The sequence below is a fragment of the Tiliqua scincoides genome, chromosome 8, assembly GCF_035046505.1.
Source record: "Tiliqua scincoides isolate rTilSci1 chromosome 8, rTilSci1.hap2, whole genome shotgun sequence".
Classification (NCBI taxonomy): Eukaryota; Metazoa; Chordata; class Lepidosauria; order Squamata; family Scincidae; genus Tiliqua; species Tiliqua scincoides.
This window is the reverse complement of record NC_089828.1, coordinates 16,543,776-16,564,719: the sequence shown is the minus strand read 5'-3', so window position 1 is coordinate 16,564,719 and position 20,944 is coordinate 16,543,776. Positions and strand designations below refer to the sequence as shown.

Here is a 20,944-nt window from a genome sequence, read left to right as displayed (position 1 = left end):
CCCCGTCCTCGCCCCGCCCGCAGCCCGCGCCGCCATGTTGAGGCGGTCGCTGCCCGGCGCTGGGTGAGGCCTGTGCGGGCCCGGGCGGCGACGGAGCCCGTGGTGAGGGCGGCAGCAGCCTGGGTCGGTAAGTGCGGCCGCGGAGGGAGGGGCGGGTGAGGGCCCTCCCCGGGGCCGAGCCCTCCCCTCAGCGCTGGGCCCGGGGCAGGCACCGGCTTCCTTGCCTGGCACGGGCCCGGGGAAGAGCCCAGACGGGCTGGCAGAGCCCGGGGTCCCTCCCCCCTCCCCTGCCAGGGACTGTCTCACCCCCCCAGACGGTGGCCCCCTGGGCAGACCAGCCAGACAGCGCAGCCCTGCCCGCCGCCACCCCCGTGGGCCGGGGCAGAGGGAGGCGGGTCAGCCCGGCGGTGCCAGCCAGAGACCACCTCCCTGCGCTCCCCAGAGCCCTCCCCGCCCACTAGGCATGCCCGCCTCCCCTCACACACACCCTCACAGCAGGGCAGAGACGGGGGTGCCCTGCACAGGGCAAGGCGGGCAGCAGTGCCCACCCAGCTCCCTCCCTGCTGGGGCACAAGGACCCCCCCAAGGCATGCTGAAGAAGGGGGCAATGCTGCACAGGGGAGCAAGCAGACTTGTCCTTTCACTGACAGATGCCCCCCCCCCCAGAGGGGCAACTCTGGAGCAGTTGCCCAGCCAGGGCATGGATGCTGGCAACAAATGTTGCCTTGCAGAGGCATAATGTGGGTGGGAAGATTGGTGAGACAGCCTCCCCACTGGAGTCCGTGTGCGTGGGTTGAGGGTGCTGAGCACCTCACACGGCAGTGGCACTTTTCAAAGGACTTCGGTGGGGAGGCGCTGCCTCACCTGTCTTCCCACCCACCACACATCCCTGCTGCCTTGTCCTCCAGGTAGCCAGAATCCCATTCTCACAGTCCAATCCTATGCCTGTCTACTCAGAAGTAAGTCCCATTATAGTCACTGAAGCCTACTCCCAGGAAAGTGTGTTTAAGATTGCAGCCTCCTTTCTTTGTGGGCCCACTTGATGATGTGGGGGGTATCCTTGGTCACTTGGTTCCTCCCTGCTGGACAGAACTGAAGCTGCTTTCAAGATTATGTAGCAACAACACACAAATGTGATTGCTGCTGCTATATGTGTGTGCATATTTTATATGTGTGTGTATAATACGCACACACAGAGAGATGGGACTTGTGTGTGTGTATAATATGCACACCCAACCCCCCCTTCACACACACAGAGGTGGGACCTGTGTGTATATATGTGTGTGTAGGTGTGTGTGTGTGTGTATAATATGCACACCCAACCCCCCCTTCACACACACAGAGGTGGGACCTGTGTGTATGTGTGTGTATAATATGCACACCCAAAGCACGTGTGTGTGTGTGTGTGTGTGTGTGTGTGTGTGTGTGTGTGTGTACACATACAGGTGGAACTTCTGTATCCATGGATTTGGTATCCACTGATTTGACTCACCACTGATACCAAGGTCCACCTTTAAATGCTTTTTAACAAGGAAAAAAGCACCGAAATCCCATTTCCTACCTTCACACTGTTAAATTATAATTTCATTCCATTAGATTCTTCACCCCATCTAATAGCTGAATGCAGTATAGTGTCTATACCAATGCATTCTGGGGCGACAGTAGAGGAGCAAGAAACCTGGAAGTGGGTCTTTAAAGTTCTTTTCTGATTTTGTTTAATCCACTGGGGGTTCTGGAACAGAACCCCCCTCCCCCGTGGATAATGAGACATGACCTGTGTGTGTGTTGCAGTTGGCATCCTTCAGTCTTGGAAGACTATGGTGTCACGCTCTGAATGGTGGTTCTGGAACAGAGTGTCCTCTCCAGTGCGTGAAGCCTGGGTAAAGTAGGTATGGAGGATAGGCTGTTACCCATGCAGCAAATCCCCACTCTCCACGTCGCTGAAATGGTCCAATGGAAAGGCAGAGGCCAATATGGTTGGTTCCAGCGGCGTTGCAGGAGTTGCCAGAATGTGACTGCGTTCAGCCATGAACTGTCTCAGGGACTCCGGCTCCAGATTTTGCCTCGAGGTTGACTCCTGAAGCCTTTTCCATAACTGGATGTAGCATGTGTGTGTAAATAATATGCACACGCATAGTGGGGTGTCACGGTCAATCCTGGCATGCATACTTGTATACAATACATGCATTTGCAAATACACAGTTGTTCTTTGCATGCATTTTATGCACACATTAAGATAAATCACCTAATTTGTAGAGGAGAGCTGCTATAGAGCTTGCAGAGATTGGTCAGAGTTCAGCAAAGGATTCTAGTTGTGACCCTGAATTCTATATCTATAAACAGAACTGCCTGATGTAGCGATCATCTTCATTTTCTCCTTCCTCTATCTCAACTTGTTCCCTTCCATCTTTTGCTCATGTTTGAGTTTTCTAACCTTCTTCCCCCACTTGTAACATTCACAGGCACGCACCACAGGAATAGAGGTCATGTCATAGTGAGTCCTTCTGCCAGGGACATGATCAAGCAAACTCATTAAGGGATCACCCCCATTTATGTGGCCTGCACACTTGCATTAGCAGGCAGAAAATTTTCCTGAGGGATATTAACCCTTGCAGCGACTGTAGCATGTAATGCAGTGTTCATACTTCGGAAACAGACCTGTTGGCTCTTGTGAAATATTTGCAATTCAGTACTAAAGAGTCCAGTTGATTTTATTGGGAGCTCAGAATTTTTCACATACAATCTATATCATCCATATTGTAGCCCTGTAAGACAGGTCAGTAATACTTCCATACCTCAGGGTCCAGTACAGTCTGAACCATATAGTCAAACAGGCCAAGACTTACATTCCAGTATGGGCCAATGAGAATCCAAAGGATGTGGTCAATAGCAGACTGGGTTTTACAAAGATCAGAGGCATATAACATGGTTAACAACAGGCTGATAGCCTCAGAAGTTAGTCTTCTTAGCATCTCCTCTTATAAACAAGGAGTTCTAAGTAGGGAGCACAAAAGACAGTTCTTATATAGGGCCTGCACGAATCCTGTTGGCTCTCTAGGCCATGTGATTCCTCAAGAGTGATTGGCTGTGATTTCTCAGCCTTCCACTGTCAGAGGGGGTGCTGTGGAGCACCAAGGCTTGTAAGGTCCCTTGGGCCTTTTCTCTGTAACTCATGTAGGCTGTAGTCCTGCACCCACTTACTTGGGAGTAAGTCTTCTGTATAGACATTATAGGATTGCACTGTTAGTAATGCAGCAAATCGGTGGTCTGAGCCCTGTACCAAGAGTCCCTGGTTTTAGATACCTGGTGCTTTACATCATCTTACAGATGGGGGCTGAGGCTGAGAAATAATGTCTTGTTTCAAGACAACATCTGGCTGAACTGAGTATAGCACTGGTTCTCAAACTCTCCGGGAGTTCGAGAAGCAGGGTAAGTCTTTGTGGGTGGGTTGGACAGCAGTGATGTGATCCCCAGGATTGCACTGCTGTGGGGAAAAAGGGGTTGTTTTTTACAAAACTTACTTGCTGCTGGGGTGCGGGGAGTCCCATGGAGCCCACTGTAGGGCTCCCCACAGCTTGTAGAATGTTAAGAAAAGATTGCAACCCGCTACCAGGTTATGATTGCTAAACCAGAAGTGGGTTGCAATCTTTTTTGAACATTCTGCAAGCTGCAGGGGCCCTAAAGAGGGCTCCGTGGGGCTCCCCGCACTTCCCAGACCCCGGCAGCAAGTAGCTTATAAAAACAGCCCCCCTTCCTCCGCAGTGGCACAATCCTGGGGATCGCGCCACTGCTTTCCTCCTGGGAAAAGTGCAGGGGTTCTCAGGCTGGTGATCGCAACCCACCAGTTTGAGAATCACTGGAGCACAGTTTTGAACTGGGAACTTTTGATTTTGGCAACCACACTGCACTTGCTCACCTGCATTAGGCTGCAATCCTAAACACATTTACTTGAAAGTAAGCCCCACATAACTTTTTTCTTCCTTAAATGCAACTTTAATTGAAATACTAAAATACATAAACAAACATATAAATGGGAAGATATTTCACACATACAGTACAGGAATGTACCTTTGAGTACCAGAACCAGAACACCAGAACCAGGGGACAGCCACTAAAAGTGAGTGTTGGGAAGGTTAGGACAGACAAAAGAAAATATTTCTTTACTCAGCGTGTGGTCGGTCTGTGGAACTCCTTGCCGCACGATGTGGTGATGGCATCTGGCCTGGATGCCTTTAAAAGGGGATTGGACAAGTTTCTGGAAGAAAAATCCATTATGGGTTACAAGCCACGATGTGTATGTGCAACCTCCTGATTTTAGAAATAGGCTATGTCAGAATGCCAGATGCAAGGGAGGGCACCAGGATGCAGGTCTCTTGTTATCTGGTGTGCTCCCTGGGGCATTTGGTGGGCCGCTGTGAGATACAGGAAGCTGGACTAGGTGGGCCTATGGCCTGATCCAATGGGGCTGTTCTTATGTGTCAATATGCATAGGATTGTGCTGTTTATTCTTACATACCATTTTTCTTCCATCATGGAACTCAAGGCAGTGTGCATGGGGTTCTCAAGTGGTCTCCTATCCAGACATAGACGAGACCCAGTCCTGCTTAATTCAGCAAGACTGTTACATTATATTCTTTTAGACCATAGCCTGTATGTGAAAATGAACCTAGAATAACTGCCATAAAGAATAATAACTCCAACCTAAAACACAATTGCCCAGAAGTAAATCCTGGTGAAATTAGCAGGATTTATTGGCATATGAAATGTTTGGAATCAGGGTACACATTTTAAGGGCATTGCCATCTCCTGATAAAATGTTATCATATCATATTGGATATGGTGTGGCAATTTTCCTTTCTTTTTTTCCCCTATGATCAGTTCATCTTTATGGTGCAACTGAAACATTGTCTTAAAGTAGTTTATTGGTCAATCAGTTTGGTAGGAGCAGAAAAGGAATGTTTCACGTCAGTAGCAATAATGTCTGAAAATGATATTGACTGTAATCCTATACACACTTTCCTGGGAGTAATCTCCACTGAACACAGTGGGACTTACTTCTGAGTAGACATGCATAGGACTTGCCTCACTGTAAACTTTTAATTCCTTGACAGCCCAATCCTATGCATGTCTGCTCAGAAGTAAATCCCTTTATGGTCAATGAGTCCCAGGAAAGTGTGAATAGGATTGGGCTCTGAGTCAAGCATAGTTTCTCCAACAGGAGGGGTGAACAACAATACTCTAGGACTTGGTCAAGGAATGTGCATGTGCGCACTCTTTTGGACAGTGTGCATGTTTTTTTTGCAATAGGCTGAGGAAGGCTCAGCAGTTCAGAAAGTGTGTGATGTTTCTTTTCAGGAATTGCTCAAAAGGAGGAGATGAATCTGTGCACTTGGATGCCCAATTACATTTGGCTGCAGAAGATATGGTATGGAGAGGGGTCCTGTTGGAGCAGGAAAGGGGGAGAAGGTGGTGTAGGAGCTGAGCAGGTATACCCATTCAGGCTTTTAGGAAAAGGGATTCAAAGATCTTAAAACAAAGGTTGTGTGATTTTGTAAATTGAGAGATGGTGATGTCAGGAGGTCCCTGCCTCAAGGTATTTACATTCTGCAGTTGCACTTAGGATATGTGACAGGGAGGAGAGGAAAACTGAGGCAAAAGAGAAAGAATATGCCTTCTGTTCCATTACTCACTCTTGTACATACTTACCTGAGAGTATGCCCCCCCCTTTAATTCAGTGGAGCTTACTTCTAGGTTGACATAGATTGGATTGTGCTGTTAGGATAGTAATTACTTATGAGTTTAGATTTTAAAATAGATAGGAAGTACTTTAGGCGGGGGAGAGTGGATTCAAATACTTGTCCAGCCAGTATCTGTATTCTTTGGATTGTTTTAAACTTGCGCAAACTTTTGCTGGTGGAGTATGTGCATACTTAATCAGCAAAATACAGCCCTTCATTTGGTGGTTTTTTTAGCATCTTTGGCATACCCTCTAGACACATTTTGCTACTACCCTGTACTATTCTTCTGACCATCTTAGTTTCTGATGGCAAAAATTTGCAGACTGTGTGTGCAAGTGGAGATGGCTGCAGCTGGAGTAAAAGTTGTCACAGTGTCTCCACATCACCTGGAGCCCAGATACTTTTCTTCTACCTGTGCTTTGGCTGCAATCCTATACATATTTGGGGGGGGGGGGAACCCACTGAAATAAATTGAACTTCTCGGTAGACATGCATAAGGTTGTGCTGTTAAGGGTACTGTTTTTCAGTAGCATTAAGATGCCTTTAATGCAGACAGCATCATAGGCAAACAGGTGGTTAAGGGCACAATCCTAACTGGTCTACTCAGAAGTAAGTCCTATTTTGTTCAGTGGGGGTTATTCTCAGGAAAGTGTGGTTAGGATTGCAGCCTATGTCTGTAAGATAAATTATTAGATGGGTTCTTCAGAATGAACATATATGCCTAAAATTGTTTTCGTTTTGGGGGGCTTTGCGGGAGGGTGTTTACATCTGACCTTAGTGGACTTTGCAGGATATTTATGATTATATTGTTAATGTTATAAGCCGAATATCTCATTCAGCTTCATAGCAGCCTCCTGAGATTACTACCATTTTCATTTTGGAAATTGGCATGTTTGATCATGGCAAAATGCAAAAATGAACCCATTTCAGCCCTCATCCACTGATTAGATTATGTTAACTCAGGTTGTGCAACAAATCCTGAAAAGCCCAAGATATAACCAGCATTGGCAATTATCATGCCCCAGATGGCTGTATGAAATTGTCTTATTATTTATATAATTTGAACCTGCAAGGAAAATGCTGGATAATAATAGCTGGGTGTGCATCTCATCTTGACTACCATTTGTGCAGCTTTCCAAATGAAGTCTAGAAAGGGCAGTTCTTAGCAGTTTTTGGAATGTTTTCAAGTGACTGCTGGGCCACTTCAGTTTTCACATAGGTGATAAATGCTCAATGCTACTCAGAAATGAGTGCATTGTTATAAATGGTTTGCCAGAGGCAGAAGTTATCTTAAATGTGTACAGTTCTAGATTTGCATATTTTATGCACATTTGCATGAATAGCTTATTAGTTCAAAAATAAAATTCATTGTTAAATCTTTTGGAGAGGATGGGCAGTATAACTTGGCATGAAGCAGGAGATGTGAGATCAAGATCTACCACATGCTTTGGTGTTTTTTTTAAAAGTTAATAACAGGCTCCAAATCAGATTGGGATTGCACACAGAGGAGGAGGTTAGGTCTTCTCCACTACTATTCTCCGAGTTAAAATCCACACATATTACCCAGCTGCTAATTACGTCATAGGGTACAAGATATACTCATATGGTTGAACTCATATGGTTCTTTGGGGTATGTCTGTTTTTCTTCTCTCTTTTACATTCTCATTGTTTTGATGCAAACCTGCAGTAGTGAGAGTGCCATTTCGAAATACAAAGTACAGGTGCAGCCTATTTATCCACGGATTTTTTTATCTGCAGATTTGTCTCAACACGAATGGGGTGCGGGTGCTGAAAGTCACATGCCTTTGCCTCCTTTGCCCTGGCACTGGCATCTTGCTCTGTTTCCAGGCAACCCAAAACACTGCCGAAAGGCTCTGCCTCACCCAGGGAAATAGCCCTGGAAGAGGTTCCCCTTGCAAGGAACAGTAACATTCCTGGAGCACCTGAGCCAGCAAAGAGGCTGAAGAGGGGCAGAAAATTTCTGTAGCCAGAACACATGCAGCAAGGTGGAGATCTCTCTCTCTCTCTCTCTCTCTCTCTCTCTCACACACACACACACACACACACACACACACAAACAAACAAACATGGGCAGGTGTGGTAGCAACAGAGGGGATTGCTTTAAAAAACCCAGGAAGTGTTTGCCAAATTCCCCCCCCCCCATTGTGCAGGCAATCACTGACACAAGCAACCCCACACCCCACTGAGATGGTGTAGGCTATCCGAGCAAGCAAAGCATGTGATTTAGCCTACAGTCCTCTCCACACTTTCCTGGGAGTAAGCCCCATTGACTACAATGGGGCTTACTTCTGAGTAGAAACACATAAGGCTAGACTCTTAAAAGCTCAGTGGGACAGCTGGCAATGGGGAGGGCTGAGTACGGAGGGGATTGATAACAGCTGCCTTAGTTTCCTTCCACCTGGAAGTGTCTGGCTGCAGTGTATTTGCGTAACTCTATGGAATTTAGCACAACGCGTTTTTGTTAATCACACCGAGTCACGGAATGGAACTAATGCAGCTAAATAGGCTCCACCTGTAGCCAAAAAAGGCACAGGGAACATAGGAAACAGTTAATCTGCACACTCCATTTTTCTGTGGATTTAGTGCTGCAACCATGCGATACATTTCAAATAAATGGTGAATTGAGAATGATAAGGTGTGCTTTTTCCTGTTCAAAGATACCCCAAGATTTGATTCACAAATCTTGATTTGATTCACAAATCAAAAGATTCACAAATCTTTTGCTGGCAGGCATTGGTCATGTCTGTCAATCAGGCCCAGTGGAAAGGAAGCAAAGGAGCCAGCAGTGGAAGCAGATGGGATGGAGGAAGGTCACTGAACTACTTTTAGAAACTGGGGAATGGCACACATCATTTGCTGTTTTGAAAAATATGCCATTTTAAAAATACATTTGGAAATAGAAGAATAACAAGAAAAACAGGTTTAGGCTCAAGGTACTAGGTTAGAAGTCTTATTCTGGAGCCCTAGGAGGTTATTTGATTTTTCAATAAGTGTTTCATGCGCAAGGAACAATTGCTGGTGTGTTTGAAAAGACAGCAAATCTGTCACCCTGTTGTCTCCCTTGAGTACTTACAGCTCTGTTTTATGAATGTTTAAATAGACTGAAACGACTAAGTGATGTCTGAAACTTCTGATAAACCTCTGATAAATTCAGTATTTCTGTTTGGAGTGGCTGTTGTGATCCTCATACTTCAGCAAGGACCTACACAGGCCTACAAAATTGAGGGTCAGAAAAGTTTTCCCCAAACTTTATGGTGGTTTGATATGAATTTGGGGTGCTGATTCCAAAAATGGCATCCTTTTGCCCTATTATGTCTAGTTTTGGAGATATAGTATAGCCTCATTAGTGAATGGTTCAAGTAGCTTCCTTATGAGGAAGCCATGGTGTAGCTTTCCTCATGAGGAAGCTGCTTGAACCATTCACTTAAGAGGCTACGTCATGTCTCCAAAACTAGACATAATAGGGCAAAACGGATGCCATTTTTGGAATCAGCACCCCAAATATACCCAGGAATTGGTGTAATGTTTAAGGAAGCAAAATGTGTGTTGGCCTGTGATATTACTAGGGAGCCAGGGGTTAGATGCAGAACAGCCTATAAGAAAGGCTTTGTTTAAGTAATCTATATGGAAGCTTATCATATGCTGTATAAATTTCTCTTGTGGCCACATTTGGAAACCTATGTAAAGTTCTGTCTCATAGTATAGTAGCTATGGAGACAGAAGATTCAAGACGTGCAAAAAGAACTACCAGAGTATGGCCTGAGGTCCATATTATCATGGTGTTAATAAAGTTGTGTAGGTCTCAGCCAGACCAGTAACTCAATGGCTGACTTCATAGGATCCCCATATCAGTTGCTCTGATTTATTAGATTAATCAATGGGGATACAGCACAATGCAAGATGACCTTGTGGAATTTATTGTTACAAGATGGGGTGACTGTCATAAATGTCATTAAAGCGGCATTAAGCAGATTCATGGAGGATATGTCATCATTAGCCTAATCATCATAAGCCATGGATGGCAAATGGACTCACCATATTTAGGGTTCATACATTTCTCGGATGCTGGGGGAGAAACAGCAATGAGTGGTCCTCACCATAATGCCCTTGCCTCTGAAGTGTCTGTTTGTATTTCCAAGAGGTATCTGGTTATCTCTTGTCAGAAATCAAAGGCTGGCTGGAACTTGAGTCTGATTCAGAAAATGCTTAAAAAAATTACAGCAATATTCAAGTACATTAAAGGCACATTGTTACATAGACAGGCAGCCCAATCCTATCCAGGGCTTATGTTGACGAATCGTGAGATCTGTCAGCATTAGCTCCAGGACAATGGCATGAAAGATGCGCTGTCATTCTGCAGGCCACGGCCAATAGAACAAATGGTGGGAGGCCACATATGGGTGACAGCAGCCCGCTGAACCTCCTCCACTGTGTAGTACCACTAGTAAGTCAGCGAAGGAGGGGAAAGAATGGAGGGTTTGTGATCAGTTTGGGGCAAGGAACAGACTGAGCAGGGGACAGGAGGGGGGATCTTGGTGGCAGCTGTGCATACCAAGATTCTATCCCCCCTTCTTGGCCCATACCAGCCCCTAGAAGTCTCTTTGCCCTGACATAAGTCCAAGAAGACCTGTTGAAGGCAAGGTGGTTTACAGGGAGTTCAGATTGAATTTACCTCCCTTGGCTGTCTGGTCCCCATCACCACCATAGCATGCAGCTTGCACTCCATTGGCTGTAGGCAGGCGTGGGATATGGTTGGGAGTTCAGTCCTGTCCAAAATTCTCTTTTACACTCAACTTTGCTTTCACCTCTCTGCGTAGGGCTAACCATAATTTGCTGCAATGTGCAAATGATCAAATTTTGGTTTATGCTTGTTCTCAAAAGCACAATTGAATTAGGGTAGTTGTCAAGAGCAAGGGGTGCCCCTGCAGCCTCTCCTGGACCCCCAGGACCCCTCCTGGTGTAAGTTGCCACAGCTCAAAACTTGCAGCTTCTGCAGTAACCAGTTGCTTCCTGCTTTGCAGCAAGGGACTGGAGGATTAGGCCTGTTATTTTCTGGGTAGTCACACTTGAAAGCTTCAGAGAGACTGAGGTAACAGCTGGACCTGCTCCTCTCCTCCTCTATGCAATTTAGAGGCCCTGGCCTCCTTAGCCTCGTGTGCCACTGAAAAGAAGAGCCATCACCTCATGCCTTTCTATTAGTGGGACAGGATTGCTTCAGAACCTATTGGCAATGATTGTATCATTCCCACTGGCTGTAGACCATCTCTTAATAACCACTGTATACTATACTTACCAGTAGTTCTTTCCCTCTTTGGTTTGCCCCAAATTATTGCCAGGAACTGAGTAAAAAAAGAAGGGCAGCATTCAACACACACAAATCCAAGGTTGTGAGAAATAATAGGTGGCTTATTATAAATCTATCATGAAGTGTCACAGTGCATCCCCAGACCCAAACAGGATTGCTCTTCTTCAGAATACCAGCCAGGTTGGAACATCACGGGGAGGGGAGTTTTCAGGAGTGGGAAAGGAAAAAGGACACTTCTCTTTCCCACCAACCTGAAACCTTTCCCCTGCCATCCAATAAGTGTGAATAGTGCCCAGTTTGGAGCTGGCTGCCAGCCTAAACTCAGATGCTTCATTTTTATTTGTTGAGAGGGAAAGGAAGCTCCTGGACATGTGGAATGAAAAAGTCACCCATATCCTTTTCTCTTCCACCTTCATGAAACTTGCCTATGTATCCTGGGGAGGAGATTTTAACCTCATCATCTTCATCCCTCCAAACCCATGTCCTGCCCTCTAAGTTTCTTCAGTTGTGAAGGCCTCAAGCAGATCAATTTTCTCACCTTTTCTTCCCAACTCCTACCTGACACTCTTGGCATTCTGTGATTTCTGGAGACCACTCAGCATGCTTAGTCTTTGACAGGCTGTTTTGGGTTTCTCCTCCCCTCTTATTTCTCTTTGCCTTGCAAAAATATATTTCAACATCCCTGCACAGTCCATTGAGTATGCAGAAAGCACCATCTTGTCTGTGGGTGGCCCTGATTCTCTGCCAGTCTGATAGGCACAAGACCACCACATTTGCTGTTAAGTGGAATTATGATGAACAGCTTCATGTTTCCTGCATCTGAGAATTTTCATTCTTTTTGTCTCTAATTGCCAAGTTCTTGGCTTTGATTCTTATCAGCAGGTAAATTCCAAACTGAAAATCTGCAGGTTTTGTTCCTGCATTGCAGCTGTATGCATGGGATGTAGAAGATGGCAAACTATGTGTCTAGCACAGGGGTCAGCAACCTTAAACACTCAAAGAGCCATTTGGACCCATTTTCTGGAGGAAAAAAAACCTCAGGAGCCACAAAACCCTTTTGACATCTAAAATGAAGATAATACTGCATATATAGTTTTTTTTTTTCACCTTTATGCTCTTATAGGTCCCATTTTTATAATGTAGCCCCCTCTTGTAGCTTTTAGTTAGTTTTGTCATACATCCTTGTCCTGTGTTTTCAGACACCTGGTCCTCTATGGTGTTTTGCCTGATTCCAAGGCCATTCTCTGCCTGGAGAATTAGGCCCACTTTAAGCAAATTAGCTCCCCTTCTTTCCCCCAACAAATGACCCTGGTTCTGTCCTGTAGTCCTGCTGGACCCCACCTCTAGGGTAGCTCGCCTGTTCAACTTGCAGAGGTCCTCTCTCCTGCCAGCAGCCTCCCACTACAGCAGACCCTGGGTCCTCAGCAGGTCTTGGGCACAGCAGCCACACTTCAAACTCCAGTGTCTCTAGCAGTCCATTAGTCACAAAGTCAATCAGAGCATCCAGGGCAGAGTCCAAAGTCAATAAGCCAAGTCACAGCCCAAGATCAGATTCCAAAGTAAGTCAGTCAAATCAGTCAGAGTATCCAAGTCAAAGTTGGCCAGGCCAGCCTCCTCTCCTACCTCCAACCTGCACTCCTTCTACAACCCACACCCCCTTCCTCAGGTGCTCCTTATATCCTTGAGGGCCCTATTGCCTTCAAGTGGCTGCATCTGTGCAGCACACTCTGCTGGATGCCCAGGCCTTACCCTTAAAGGGGCCACTGCTGACACCACATCTACCTCCTCACCAGATCTTCCAGGATTCCAATACATATGGCAGTTATGACATCTGCTTATCTTACATGGATACTAAAGAACTGCCCCCACCTTCCAGAGGCACCCTCCTGGAAGGAAAAAAGGACACAGACTCCAGAGGTGGGGAAGAGAAGAAGCCAGAGCTGGGGGAAACCACAGGCCAGCTTCTGCCCTGCCTGCCCGCCGTCCCTCACTCAGGCTGCAACCCTCTCCACAGTATCCTGGGAGTAAGCCCCATTGGCTACAATGGGACTTATGAGCAGACAACTTGGTTGGAGCTCTCAGGCTGCAGTCCTCTCCACACCTTCCTGGGAGGAAGCCCCACTGACTACAGTGGGGCTTACTTGTGAGTAGACCTGCACAGGAGGAGGCTGAGGATACAGCCCTCCACACCTTCCTGGGAGTAGCCCAGGGACTACATTGGGGCTTACTCTGGAACAGACCTTCGCCGGCTCCCACTCACCCGTCCTTGTGCTTGGCCTTGAGCAGGCTTCAAGGCTGCCATCCCAGGCACCCTTTCCTGGGAGTAAGCTTCATCCTCTGTAATGGGGCTTACAACTGAGTAGACATGCATAGGAGCAGGTGCCAAGGCTGCAATCCCAGGCACCCTTTCCTGGGAGCAAGCTTCATCCACTGTAATGGGGCTTACTACTGAGTAGACACACAGGATGTCTCCTCTGCTGTGGAGGAAAAGCCTCTCCTTGCACTGAGTGGGGACCTGCTCAGGGAAAGGCGGGCTGCAAGGGCTTGCAATGGCTGAGGAGGAGGGCGGCTCAGGATTGGCTGGTGGTGTCAGCCAGTGAAGGGCCCTGAGCCATTCCAACAGAAAAAGCCAGGAGCCTGCTGGATGCTGATTGGCTGAGCCTGCTGGAGAGTTGGGGAAGGGAAAAACAGGGACCTTAAGCCTGCAGAGCGGGCAAAATTGAAAAAGGAAACCAATGCAGGGCAGGTGGGGGTGAACGGAGAGGAGGGCAGCGAGCTCAGGGGGCGGAGGGAAGCAGCCTGCACTCCCAACACAGGTGCCTCCTGTTAACCCCTTTGCCACTTCACCTGGAGGAGCCGCAGCAGACAGCTGAAAGAGCCACATGCGGCTCTAGAGCCACAGGTTGCCGACCCCTGGTCTAGCAGATGGGCAGTCCAATCCTAACCTTCGTTGGAATAGGCTGGCCAACTGGCCTGCATTGTATTTAGTTCAGATTAGGAAGTGGCAGCCATACAACTTGGAGTAAGGGGATGTTTATTTCCTGACTCCGTGTCATGTGCCAGCCACCCCATGGGGCTACTTGGATCTGTGCCAGCAACATCTCTGGCATAGATCCAAGCAGCTCTGTGTAACAGCAGACTGGCCAGGAGGGGAATTAGAATCTGACCTGAGTTCCAGATTCTGGTTCCCTCCCCTCCTGGAACCTCTCTGCCCACTGGCCCTCCCTTCTCCTGCTCCCAAACACCGTGCATTCTGCTACCCTCACCTGGCACAAACTTACCCTTTCCTGGTGGGGATCTGGCTTGCAGAGGCTGGCATGTGTCCTTGCGCCGGCCTCCCCAACTCCAGAGTAGTCGCAAACATGCCTCACCTCACATTTGAACAAGGCTGGCACAAGGGAATTGCGCCAGCCGAGCACATTGTTAAGATTGTGCTCTGATTCATCACCTTTGAAAGGGGTCCATTACTACCTTTGTAAAGATGATGTTTAGCTCTCCTGGTAGAAAATATTGGTGTTAATCTGACTGAAAACCATCTTAAGTCTTATAGAATAGGAATTACTTACATGGCAATATGTATTATCTCTTCTCTCCCTAGTTTCCCTGCAGTTGCTAGAACCCATGACTGTAGAAAGGGAGGTAATTAACAGTCACAAAGATGATATTTTTGACAAGTGTGTTTTCCTTTGTTGTAGTTTTCATCATGGGGGACATGAAAACTCCAGATTTTGACGACCTGCTGGCTGCTTTTGACATTCCCGATCCAACCAGCCTTGATGCCAAGGAAGCCATTCAGACAGCTGGTGAGGAGAACGAAAACCATCTAAAGCAATCAGGGATTTGCATGGATGAAAACACTTCCTTGTCTCACACGGCACCAGCTTCTGATGTACCAGTTGTGAGTGTCATTGTGAAGAACACATGTCGTCAAGAATCATTTGAGGCAGAAAAGGAAGGCAACCACCTTGGGCCTAGCTTGTTGCACAATGGATTCCGCGGGTCTGATATGCCCCTAGAGACTCACAATTATGGGAAGTTTGATTCTGCATTCATCAATGGGGATGGCTTAAGGAACTATCCAGAAAAGTTGGAGCAGTCAAAGGCAGAACCATTGCCAACGTTCAGTCAGTTCAGCCCCATCTCCAGCCCTGAGCCAGAGGATGCACTCAAAGAGAACAGTATTGTAGATAAACCTAAACATGCCCAAACTCCCTACTTCCCACCGCATCCCATGTATATTCCTTCTGGGTCATCTGTGCTAGATCTGCTTAGCAGGACCTTACCAGAAACAGAGTTCAGCAGATTTATATCAACTGGGCCGTCGCTATTAGATCTGCTTAGTAAGAAGCTACCAGAACCAGAGTTAAGTATGTTTGATCAATACTGTAAAAGAGATCCAAAAATAGAAGTTCATGGGCTACAGGAAAGTCGTCTGGATGCAAGCAGGAGAGAGCGCGACAAGAGCCCTGAGAAACGTGAAGCATCCAGCAAGGATCCTGCAGACACGAGCAGCTTCCTTGGTGAAGGGTTGCCCCTTGCCAGCTTCCATAGCAACAGTGTGGGAGAAAGTAAAGGGTCTGTTCCCGAGGTGAACTTCTCTTCATCAGTCCCACCACGCCAGCGCATCAAACCTGCTCACTCCAAACTATCATCTTGCGTCGCTGCGCTTGTAGCCCTTCAGGCCAAAAAAGTTGCAGGTATTTCTAAGGATGATCAGGCAAATGTAGTGAAAGATCCACCTGGACCCTTTAAGGATGGTGTTAAGGGAAGCCCCAAAATGCCAAAGTCACCAAAGAGTCCAAAAAGCCCTCTTGAGATGGTGAGAAAGACCAGCAAGCAGCCTGAGTCCCCTCGCAGTGTGTGCAGTGACAGCAGTAGCAAAGGCTCTCCTTCAGTAACGGCTGGCTCCCCTCCAGCAATCCCCAAAGTCAGAATCAAGACTATTAAAACCTCTTCTGGTGAAATTAAAAGAACAGTAACGAGGATCTTGCCAGACATAGATGACCTGGGCAGATCTCCCCAAGAATCACCTGCAGAGGGTTCAGCAACTGAAGAATTTGTAAAATCTCCAGAACCAAATGCACCCCTGGAAACTGAGTCATGCAAGGGTTTTACTAAAGCCACCGCTCAAGAGGGAAGCCTAGCAAGTCCCCAAGTAGACGGTATAATTGCAGACATTCCTGTCAGCAGCACCCCCGGTGCATCTCTGCTGGCCAACAGCAGCAGTGGGACAACAAAAGTTGTGGGGCAGCAGTCAAGCAAGAAGCAGCAACAGGGCCTGGCAGCTCAGCCCTGTAACTCGGCCAGCCTCCTTCCGAAAGCAGTGCACCTAGCAAACCTCAACTTAGTTCCCCACAGTGTTGCTGCATCTGTGGCAGCAAAATCTTCCGTGCAACGCCGCGGTCAGTCCCAGCTGACGCAGATGTCAGTGCCGCTCGTGCATCAAGTCAAGAAAGCTGCTCCTCTCGTCGTCGAGGCGTTTAACAAAGTGTTGCATGGTGCCAATCCTGTGCCAATATATACTCCAAACCTCAGCCCTCCCATCGACAGCAGTATTCACTTGCCCACATCTGGGTATTGTTGCCTGGAATGCGGCGACTCGTTTGCCTTAGAAAAAAGCCTCACGCAACATTACAGTCGGAGAAGCGTCCACATTGAAGTCATGTGCACTCAGTGTTCAGCCACACTGCTTTTCTTTAACAAGTGTAGCTTGCTCAAGCATGCAAGAGATCACAAGAGCAAAGGCTTTATCATGCAGTGTTCTCAGCTGTTCATGAAACCCATTTCCTTAGACCAAATGTTTTCACCTTCTCCAACGAGCTCATCAGCGTCTTCAACGCCTCAGACATCATCATCGCGCTTGCCCCCTCTTTCACACAAGTCTTGTGTGACCGTGGGAAGTGGGACTGGGAGCTCGGCAAACTCTCAGCCAGCCTTGCCTCTGTATGCAGACCCGTTGAGACTCATTCGTCACACTTTAAAGTGTTTTGAATGTAATAAGCAGGCACAGGACTATATCGCCCTAGCAGCACATTATCAGAGAACCTCTGAAGATAATGAGGGACTGGTAAGTCACTGCTGTGGAGCTGTGCTCCCTTCTTTTGGGCATACGTTGAAAGAAACAAGGCAAACAAAGAGAAGAACCTCAAAGCTATATTAAGTCAGGCACAAGAGATTAGTTGTTGAACCATCTCGTGTTCTCGTGTACCTTATGTCAAGTTTATGTAGAGCAGAGGGCAGTATTTGAAAAGAGCATGGAGATACCAATCCCCCTGCGTCATTTATGGTGACTGATTCTGAAGCATGACCACCATTCAAAGCTGTTCTGTGTCAGAAATATATGACAACATTACTGTGGGCCTATTTGGATGATACTAACTTATTTTCTTTTCACGTTTGCAGGGTGAGTGCACCATGAATGTGTGTGTGCTCCTCATGCTTTCCAGCACCCCAGAGCTTTGTCGCTCAGTCACATTGGGGGTGGGAGGTGTGCGTTTACCTGAATCATAATACTACTTTTAAAAGGAAGAGTGCATTTGTGCAAATGATGAAGAAATATTTCTGTAACATCCAAACCGGCCTATTGATGCTTCATTTTCCCCAGTTGTTGGTGGAGAGGAGGAGCACTTGAAGTATACCAAAGCATTGTTCTTTGGCTGCAACCATCTGTGCATCTTGGCACATAAAAGATGACAAAGATGGTGCTAGCTGAGCATCCTCAAGAGGGAATACCATAAATTGGGTCTTTTCTAGCATAGCGCCTATCTCCAGTGACCACCTGCCTAACCTTTGAAGGCAAGGTTCTATTATGAAGCTGTTGTTAGGCAAGTTTGTATGGGAGTAGATAGACAATCTTCAAATGATGTTCAGGAAGATCAGAACTTTGGATACCCTAGACCTACGTAGCGTGTAAGGCTTTAGAGACAAGGGCCCACAATTTTGGCTTTGCCCTTTTTTCCCTGCCAAGGAAGGCCCTGCTCTTCTCCTCCCACATGCACTTTCTGTTCCTGCCCTCAAGCAAGAATAGAAGATGTTCAGGGGCGTGGTCCATTTGGCAACCAAGGTGCTCTTGGAGATGTGGCCAAGCAACAAGTTCTACTGCCCCCCTCAGTACCAGATAAGGAATGTGCAGGGCTTGCTCCTTTGGCTTTGCATGTCCTAGGTGCTCCAGAGGCTAAACAACCCCTACTCTGCCTTCCAGCATCAGAGCTGGGGAAGGGATTGCCATGCAACCATCAAGAAGATCCCTGCTCTGAGGTTGGGAGGAAGGCTGGGTCATGTCATGCTCGCCGGATGGCACCACAGTTACTATGGCATGTGTCAATTTAGAAAGTTAAAAACCAACACTTTGAATTGTACACAGAAACAAACTTGGAACCAAAAAGGGTTTTTAAGGGTCCAGTCCTAACCAACTTTCCAGCACTGATGCAGCCACATAGCAGCCCATTGGTAAGGGTACAAAAATTCCCTGACCTTGAGGAGGCCTCTGTGATTGTCCCCCCATCACAGGATGCAGTGCACGCCCCATTGACACAGTTGCATCAGCACTGGCAAATTGGTTGGGATTGTGCCCTAAATCCAAGTAAGATATGCATATTACACCAAGTCCTAGTTAACAACCTATAAAACTTCCATTGTCTCTGTTAATAATCTTCCTGTCATGTGCAGAACAGATAAAACAAGGCATGAAAAATGTTAGCATTTGATTCAATAAGAGTCTTGCTGTCTTTAAAAGCGCTTACTATATTTTGGGCGCAATCCTAATCCACTTTCCATCACCAACATAAGGGCAATACAGCTCCGAGGTAAGGAAACAAACATTCCCTTACTTTGAGGAGGGCTCCATGAGTGCCGCCTAACTACAGGATGAAGCACACGTCCCATTGGAACAGCTATGCCAGTGCTGGAAAGTTGGTTAGGATTTGGGTGTTTGTGATAAATAAATGCATGAATGAATGAATAAGCAAGCTCAATGGCTCCTCAGTGTGTGTTTGCTAGTGAGCAATGCAGTCACATGCTGTTCATGTCATTTTCTGACAGGTAGTTTATCCTTAAACAGGTCACCTTCCTTCTCATTGGCAAAGATCTTGCTTTAATTAAAAAGAAAAAAAAAAAGCAACACTCCAAAAGTCATCCAGAGATGACTGTTGAAGCAGATGACTGTTTTCCCCTAGAAGTGCAATCAGAACACGTAGACATATTAAAATTTCTTAAGAATATAAATAGAGGGAGTAAAGGAAACAATGATTTCATTTATTTTCTACAGAAGTGTAACGATTCAGAATCTTTCTTGCCAGGACTGGAGCTTTCCCATCTTAAGACCCTGACATTTTCTGCTTTATTACTCCACAACAGGTTGAATGGGTATTGTGCAACTAAGCCTTAACTATACAAGTTGGGGTTACCTGAGGCAGGCAGTTCAGAGATTAATGTACAGCTGTACAAATGGAAATGTAATTTCAACAGGTAATGCAAAAAAAAAAAAAAAGTCTTGCATCACTACCAATTGGCAGGATTCTTGTATACCAGTTGCAGGAGCAGTGATGGCATTGGGCTATCCATGCCCCATTTGTGAGCTTCTGAGTGATACCTGGTGGGCCACTATGTGAAAGAGAATGCAGGACTAGGTTGACGGGATCCAGCAGGGCTGCTCTTGTGCTCTTATGGTATTTTGTTGCATTCTCCAGGAAGTTACTGTATGTGTGTGTCCTGTTGTACACATCCCAATTTCTACTTGTATGTGAACCAAAGTCAAATACTCATGTATATGCTTCTGCAATAGCACAGTTTTCTTGGATGAGGTAAAAAGTGGTACAGACAACCATTGCATGACTGTTTTTCCTGGCCCTGCATTTCTGGATTTCCAGCTGCCTAGGAGGGAGCCTTTATTGGAAAAAGGGAGAAACTTTGCTTTTGAAATCTGGGACTTTGTTCATTGAGCACACATTACTTTCATTTTTTAACCACACAGTCAGCCCATTTAATGTTCCCAGTACAGCAAGTAGTACTGAATTTTGGCTGAGGATTTCTGTCACTTTCCTTTTCTTTCTGCAGTATTATAGTACTGCCACTTTCAAGATTGCTAAGTATTTTTTAGTCTTTTTTGGCAGAGGGAGATTTGGGTGATGATTGGGAACTGGTGAAACTGTTGTTTACCAATATGCTGCCTTAAAGGAACATGCCTGCCCTGCCTGAAATCTCACAGGATGCTTAAGAGATTTGAAACTGTGCAGGCCATCTTAGCTAAAGAACTGTAAACAACACACAACCTTGAATTCTGCTTCCTGTGGTTTGGGGCTAGGATAGCTATGTCCTAAAGATCACCCCAGCTGCTTGCCTGCACGGAACTGCATTTTTCTTTGTTGTTGTTGTTTTTTTTGCTTCACTGTCCTAGCACATCCCAAAATAATTTGAAATATGTGCTCAAAAAATTGCCATCAAAATCCGAACTAATTAACCAAGGAGTAGAAAGTGTATACAGTATTCTTGGTGCAAAATGTTATGACGTTTATGTGCACTGTATAGCCAGACCTAGATGCCCACGTTGTTCCAGTGCAGATCAGCAGCTGTATGCCATTGAATATCAGTTGCTGGGGAGCAAGCAGGGAGGGAGGCAGATGCCTTCATGCTCTGCTTGTGGGCTTGTCGGAAGCATCTGGCTGACCACTGTCAGAAGCAGGATACTGGATTAGATAGCTCTTCGGAATGATCCAGTGGGGCTGTTTCTGTATTCTTATGGATTATATTTTCATGTGTCTTCATTTCTCAGAAAAGGTCTTTCTGGGAAGGTGAATGCATTAAGAGGGGAAGGATTAAATTAATGGCTGTTGTACTGCTTCCCCTTTTCCCTGTTGACACAGTCTCTTGAGAGTTTTCAGAC

At 46.5% G+C, this 20,944-nt stretch overlaps 1 protein-coding gene across 1 annotated transcript in view; it reads left to right on the top strand.

The window, feature by feature from the left end:
- The first annotated feature begins 60 nt into the window (after window positions 1–60).
- ZNF592 (zinc finger protein 592) overlaps window positions 61–20,944 on the top strand; it is a 40,293-nt gene continuing 19,409 nt past the window's right edge. The window contains exons 1-2 of the mRNA XM_066635284.1: window positions 61–127; window positions 14,760–17,131. Coding sequence (XP_066491381.1) covers window positions 14,768–17,131 — 2,364 coding nt within the window. The 5' untranslated portion in view covers window positions 61–127; window positions 14,760–14,767. The remainder of the gene's footprint in view (window positions 128–14,759; window positions 17,132–20,944) is intronic.